Source organism: Austrofundulus limnaeus, unplaced genomic scaffold (assembly GCF_001266775.1).
Source record: "Austrofundulus limnaeus strain Quisiro unplaced genomic scaffold, Austrofundulus_limnaeus-1.0 Scaffold284, whole genome shotgun sequence".
Lineage (NCBI taxonomy): Eukaryota > Metazoa > Chordata > Actinopteri > Cyprinodontiformes > Rivulidae > Austrofundulus > Austrofundulus limnaeus.
The window spans coordinates 157,418-164,521 of record NW_013952686.1 but is presented as its reverse complement, the minus strand read 5'-3'; the positions used below and the strand labels follow the sequence as shown (position 1 = coordinate 164,521).

Here is a 7,104-nt window from a genome sequence, read left to right as displayed (position 1 = left end):
CTACCTGGCAGGTGACAGAACATCATCTCAAGGTAAAAGCTGGCTGTGTGTGACGTCAAGGTCTGACCAAAGCTGAGCACAGAACGCTTCACCCTTCTGGTTAAAACCCACATTATTTAAGATAAAGAGTAGAAAAGCTAACATCTTTCTTCCTTTTTCTTAACCTCTTCCTTGCCAACTCCTAAGATAAACAGCYTCAAATGTCTGGTGTTTCACATCTAAACTGACGTTTGTGTTTCTATTTAAGTGTGGTTAACAATTAAGAAGTTAAAAGCTTGTTATTGTTGGTCCAAAAACCTTTATAGGAAATTAATTGTTCACAATCAGGTGTGCTCCAGTTAAATTTGTATGATTTGTAAAATAAATGATCGCATACTATGGTTCAAATCAACAATCACTGACTGAGAGTTACTTTTTGTGTCCATTCATTTTTGCACTAAAGAAATGTTTATCCAAAATAAAAGAGATCCTTGCTAATTAAATTACTCTTATAACCGTTGTTATAAGAAGTGTAAGAATAAACCCTTACAGTGTGCACCACACAGTGTACATACAGTATCTAATAACCCATGTTTTGTTATGTCATTTATGATGCAATGTTTTAGAAGCTCTACAAACAAATTCATCATTTTACTCACATTAGGAAAACAATTTTAACTCAGTGCACTGCATTAAACTCAACTTGCTGAGGACCAGTCAGTGTTGCTTCATTTTTGTAGTTAAACCGTTTTTTTCCTAACTACACAGAGTATCACCTTCAGTACCTATAGGCTGAAGATAAAGAGGAAGCAGGTCTTGAGCACAGTGGTGATGACAAGGATATTTGACTCCCTGACAAACTGCATGAAAAGCTGTCGCCTCTTGATGATGCTTTGGACCTTCGGCGTTTCTGAAAACCACCTGTTCAGAGAGTGGTTTTGTTACTGAGTGAAAATGTACAGATTTACTGCCATGAACTCTTTGTCCATGATTTACCTGAGCATCCATCAAACATCACTCCATTGTCCACTCCGGGCTGTCCCCGGCCGTCACAAGTGCCCTCTTTCACCAACGCTTTGACATCAGAGACTAACTGAGGAGAGTAAGGTTCAGCGTTGATGATGAGAGGCAGAGACGTGTCGTCAGCGACACCCGCACACTTTCAGAAGCACACCTGATTCCGGAGCTCTTCCTGTTGTTTTTGCAGCTCAGAAAACTTCATTTCCCACGCTGCTCTCTCACAGGCAATCCTGGTTTTGAGGGACAGGATCTCTCTCTCGGTTTTGGTCAGTCTTTTATTGAGGACATTCACACGGTCAGGACTCCCTGGGATGGCTGCTGTCACTTTGTTTCCAGAAGCTTAAACATAAAAACAAAGCACAAACTCTCTTGTAGCTTCTTAACTCTGATGCAGTTTTACAGTCAGTCTTTTTTATTATTATTATTATCCTGAAGCTTTTTGCTTCATGTCTTACCCGCATGTCGCTTCACGGGTCTGCTTTTCTCCTCTAGGTATTTTTGCTTCGGTATGAATTTAGTAGCATTGTACGGGCAAATCTTCACTCCAAAAGAACAGAAACACCAACATTTGTCAAGATATGTTCATACAAGTCAGCACAGTGTAATTTATTATTTTTGAGAAACACTCACCCAAAGAAACCTGCAGGTGCAGAGAAACCCTCTGTACGTCCATGTAAAAAACGTCTGTAGTGTGTATTCTGACATGTTGGACTGTCATCCAGTCACGTTGTGCTATCCCAAACAGTGAAAAGTCCATATGTTCATATTGGAATCAAAACAAATATAGCTGAAACTATTTTGCGTTTGAGCATTTTTATCATTTTTTTATGTGACTTTTGGGAGGTTTAAAATAATCAACAACAGGCTACTAAAAAAACAGGTTGACTGTCAAGCTAAAAGATGACATTTGTAACATGCAGAGAGCACTAACCTTATCCTGCAGTGGCTCATCAGACGGGAGAAACTCCCATCTGACCTCACGAGCAAATCATTTCTCCCATTTCTGATCACTGAGCCTCCGTCCGAGCCTGTGATGAATGCTAACGTGGTGCGTTGACCTGTTGCTAGGTGCCAGCTCTGCGTGAACAGCACTCAATGACTGCTGAGGAGCTAAATCTTGACTAATCTTCTTAGTCATGCAATTACACAGTAGAGTTGCAGACAGGCTGCTTAATTTGGTCTGTTGAGCTTTGTACTGTAAACACTTTGAAAAGTCCTTTACATCAACTTTAAAATAAAAAAAATCATACTGGAAAGTAAATGTGAAGGTGAAGTTTTTTTATTGACTTTACTTTACAATTTATGTTTATTATATACTTTTTAATGTAACAGCTTTCCAGTAATTCTTTCTGCATGGCAAAATATTTTCAAATTCCCAACACTGGCTCCCCGTTTCAGAAACCCTGGGTTGATGCAGATACTTTGAATCAACTTACCCCACTCTGTGATACTCAGGATTTTCAGAACAGGTGATATCAATTGGATAACTTAATCCTGAGTCAAGTTACCCCTGAGTGAAGTTGGAGCATGAAGCCCTCATCCATGGAAGTCAGATAACGTGATTCACCATGGCAATGAGAGAAAATAAGAAGACCGGAAGTTCATTTCTCGGCCCTGGAACTAGAAATATTAATGATGGCACATAGATAATATCAACRTATATTAAAAAAATAAATAAATAAAAAAGCAATACTGTTGCTGCTGCAAGAAAAAGAGAGTGAGTGTGGCAGAGAATTGCTGATCAAGTCAATGATTATGATTTTTAATTAATCTAAACTTTTATTCTCAATATTTATTTTTACTTTTATTCTTTATTCAAGTGGATAAAAGTGTGTGTGTGTGTGTGTGTGTGTGTGTGTGTGTGTGTGTGTGTGTGTGTGTGTGTGTGTACCCAGCCAGAAATAAATGGACATGGCAGCAAATAAAGATTAAATATAAAAACACAGTAAAATCAGGTATAAGCTCTCATGTTCAACCTTTAACAAATAAATTACATAATTCACTGCTTCAACACACAAAATTATGCCCCCCCCCCCACACACACACACACACACACATACACATACATGAAAAATAATGCCAATATTTAATGTATGTTTACTTTTCATTGTGAGACTGTTAATTTTTCACAAAAAGAGCTGTGATGGACTGAAGAGAGTCCAGCTCCTCTGGAGTTCAACTTTCTTCTGTCATTTTTTTTTCCTGAAGTTTATTTCATTTAAAAAAACTGAATAAATTCTATATACAATAAAATAAAATATATGCTTCTGTAAGAACTTAAACCTTTGATTATAACTTCATTAGAGAGCAGAAATGTAAATGAAATTGAATCTTTTTGTTGTTGTTTCTAAAGCTTCCTGTGAAACAGCTACAAACTGTACTTGAAGAAAATATTGAAACCTGAGCAATGAAAACCTGTAAAAATGCACAAATTAATGCGTCAACATCTACAGGCTCCTTTAGAAAAGGATACGCCCTGTCTGACACTGTCCTCGTGCAGCTCTCAGCTCAGACAAACTCAGGATAAGTTCAAGTAATCCTGCTATGGAGCAGGGTTGGTTCTCAGAGTAAGTTGTGGGGGTAAGTTGACTCAGGATAACTGCTATCTGGCTTTCTGAAACCAAAAACCCAGGATATGCACCGAGTTACCCCAGTACTTCCTCAGGATTTCCACATATCCTGCTTTCTGAAACGGGGCTYAGAAGTTTTACACAAGTTTGATTTAAATTTACATATAAAAGCAAACAAAAAGGGGAACTGGCAATGATACTTTGTCTTTTATCAATTCTACAAACATACATGTTAACATACTTGAGAAAATATACATCCAAAAGATTTAGGAAAATTTTGCAAATCTAGTCTAAAAAAACGTCAAATAGGTCCTCTAGATGGGTTCTTCTTTGTTGAAAAAACATTTTGTCTCTCCTCCAAGAAACTTTTTCAATCTGAGGAAATTCAGGTGAACTCGGCGTAAACAGTGCTTCTACATCAGGGCTATTCAACTGGCGGCCCAYGGGCCACATCCGGCCAGCGAGTGACCAAAGTGGGGCCCGCCAAATGGTTCATTCATCTTGAGCACAAACCCCCAGTTTTCTACTTTAATTACTATAAGTTCTTTTATTTAAATATAGACATGATCGTTATCTACAGAAACGTCAGAATCTTGGCTAGAAGCTGGTAAAAACTGTTTCTGTAAACACTCAAGACAGTTAAAACTACAAGCAGTTCAAGTTAAAACTATGAAATTGAAAATAAATTTGGTTTAAAATTTTGGCAACTCAGAGATGTCAAAATAATATTTGTGTTAAATATGAGGCAGAATGTGTTCTGTTTGTTTGTGATATTTATTATCACTACTTTTATAGGGTTCTGTATGTTGTATTCATGATAAAATGCAGCAAAATAAACTATTTCAAAGGTAACAGATCTTTGTAATACTTGGTTTATTTACTTAATGACTTTAAYTGCTGGATGTTCGGTCCCTCAGCTGTTGACCTGCAGTAACTGTGGCCCCCTGAGCAATTTAGTTGAATAGCCCTGCTGTACATGGTGGACAAGTAAGTTTAACAATAACAATCAAAACTGATTGTTCACATGTGAAGTAAAGAGGATGGAATGGCCACAACCATGTTGGCTGACGTAACAAATACTGGTTGACGAATGGTTGCCATCCCACAGCAGTGTGTGACCAGGATGGTGGCCAGTATGAGGAGGTGGTGCCAGGCTGTTATGGCTGTGTATGGTTCTTCCACATGCTACTAAGGCTTCTGTTTATTTTATGAATAAATAGTTAAATTGCCAAAGTGTCTTGTTTCTTCAAATTTTAATCATCCAGCCCATCAAACACCAAACAATTCAATGGCAGATGAAGCTGTTTGGTGAGGGCAGGGAGGATTTGGCAAAGTTTTAATGTGCACAACTCACAAACTCAGCTCTACTGCTCATCCCGCAAATGCATGTTCCTTACAAACGTGGCACCATATAAGATAAGATAAGATAAGATAAGATAAGATAAGATAAGATAAGACAAGACAAGACAAGACAAGACAAGACAAGACAAGACAAGACAAGATAAGATAAGATAAGATAAGATAAGATAAGATAGATCCCACAGTGGGGAAATTTGCACATTACAGCAGCTCAAAACAGGACATGGTGAGATAGAACAAAAAAAGACAAGTAAAAGAAAAACAAAAAAACACTATACTCGTGATATATAACAACGTACATATACCCAGCACATCAAACAAATGGATGTATATGAAGGTGTATATTAGTGATGGCAATGTAGGTAAATTGTCCAAAATGATGGCTGTCAGCTTTGCCAACATCCTCCTCTCCCCCACCACTACCACAGGCTCCAGAGGACATGCCAGCACAGAGCTTGACCTCCGTACCAGTTTGTCCATCATATTCCTGTCCCTTTCAGTACATCCAGCCCCCCAGCAGACCACTCCATAGAAAAGGGCAGATGCTACCACCATGTCGTATAATGTCTTTAACAGAGTCCTGCAGACACCGAAGGACCTCAGCCTCCTCAGTAGGTGGAGTCGACTCTGGCCCTTCTTATACAGGACGTCTGTGTTTGTAGTCCAGTCCAGCTTGTTGTTGAGGTGAACATCCAGGTACTTGTAAGAATCCACTGTCTCATTGTCTCTTCCCTGGATGTTCACCGGTGCTGTAGGGAGTGACTTCCTCCTGAGGTCTGTGACCATCTCCTTTGTCTTGCTGGCATTGATTTGGAGAGCGTTGGTCTCACACCAGCCAACAAAGTCACTGATGACCCCTCTGTATTCCTCATCATTCCCGTCTGATACGCATCCATTGTTTAAAGAGGTAAATTAACAGAATTTCCAATGACACAAGATTTATTAGATTATTAGCTTTAAGTAAATAATAATGATTCTTGTATTGAAAATTACAGTTTCACAGAGAATAAACTGTACCTTCTTATTCATGCACTCTTCCACACGGTCATTATCTTGTTTCATTTAATATTTCTCAGATTCTCGTGGGTACAAAACTGTATTATTCAGTTGTGTTTGTTCACCCAAGCTCAGGTTTACTGGGCTTATTCTTGACCAAAAAAAAGGAAAAATTTGTTTTGTTTGTGAATTTTCTGTTGTCATGAGGCCCTCACAGTCAGGTGAAATGTGAGCCAAATGGCTATCATGTTCCTAGTAAATTGTTGGGTGTAAAAAAGGTGTACAATTGTAAACCCTATGCAAATAATGCCTTTATTCAAGTCTCCATTCAWTGTCATCTCAAGTTGTGGGTCATGTCCTTATTGCACAAATTTAATTACATAAACACACACACACTCTGCATATGAGGCAAACAAGCAAACAGCAATGTTTTGTCCCAAGCTTTGAAATAAATATTTGCTATTAATTATCCTCATCACAGACATCATTTGACATTGAGGTTTTTCGTTTCCAGCTAAATGATATGATCCCTTCATATATTTACTGGGTGGTAATTGTCACTTGCACCATACAAAAAAATGGATTTAATTCACAAATATCCAGACGTTTCTTGTAAAAAAAAAAAATTGTGCTCTGTTCAAACCGAATAGTTTTTTTTTTCATCACATTTCTCCAAAAAACAGTTGTTTTAAAAGCATTACAGTGTGCTCTTGTAGAAACTTAAGACCTATCGTGTGTTGTAATTATGTATATGTTGCCATGAAGACCCTTTTGGAAAGTTCAGCCTCAAACAGACGGCATTTGTAATTGAGATTTTGCTTTCAATAAAGCAGTTTTTGTCCAAACAATGTAAGCAAAACAGTTCAACAGTGTGCTAAAACAATTTATATGATGCAATTCCAAACCTTGAGGGGTTTCATTTGAATGTTTGAAATAATCCACAATCACTCTAATTTTTCTCATTCCGTAACACATCTCATGCTGCTCYGATGAAAGAAGGAAGAAGCTCTCTGTCATCTGAATTGCAAAAGTTCGTTTGTTGTTGAGCCCAAGAATTCTACTTTCTTTAGGCCACAAAGAGGTATTTGTTGTATTCGGGGGCTGTATGGCTCTCTCGCTCTCTCTGTCTCTCTCTCTCTCTCACACACACACACACACACACACACACACACACACACAC

The 7,104-nt window shown here is 38.2% G+C and overlaps 1 protein-coding gene across 2 annotated transcripts in view; it reads right to left on the bottom strand.

Moving 5' to 3' along the window:
- The window catches only part of LOC106526629 (uncharacterized), a 4,954-nt gene extending 2,886 nt beyond the window's left edge, over positions 1-2,068 (bottom strand). Inside the window, exons 1-6 of one of the 2 annotated variants that reach the window (XM_014021269.1) lie at positions 1,931-2,068; positions 1,630-1,752; positions 1,455-1,536; positions 1,154-1,338; positions 976-1,072; positions 765-900 (exon numbers count right to left, since the gene is read on the bottom strand). In XM_014021269.1, the coding sequence (XP_013876723.1) occupies positions 765-900; positions 976-1,072; positions 1,154-1,338; positions 1,455-1,536; positions 1,630-1,704 (575 nt within the window). In that variant the 5' untranslated portion in view covers positions 1,705-1,752; positions 1,931-2,068. The remainder of the gene's footprint in view (positions 1-764; positions 901-975; positions 1,073-1,153; positions 1,339-1,454; positions 1,537-1,629; positions 1,753-1,930) is intronic. The other variant, XM_014021268.1, reaches the window with a different exon arrangement.
- Positions 2,069-7,104: the final 5,036 nt, after the last annotated feature.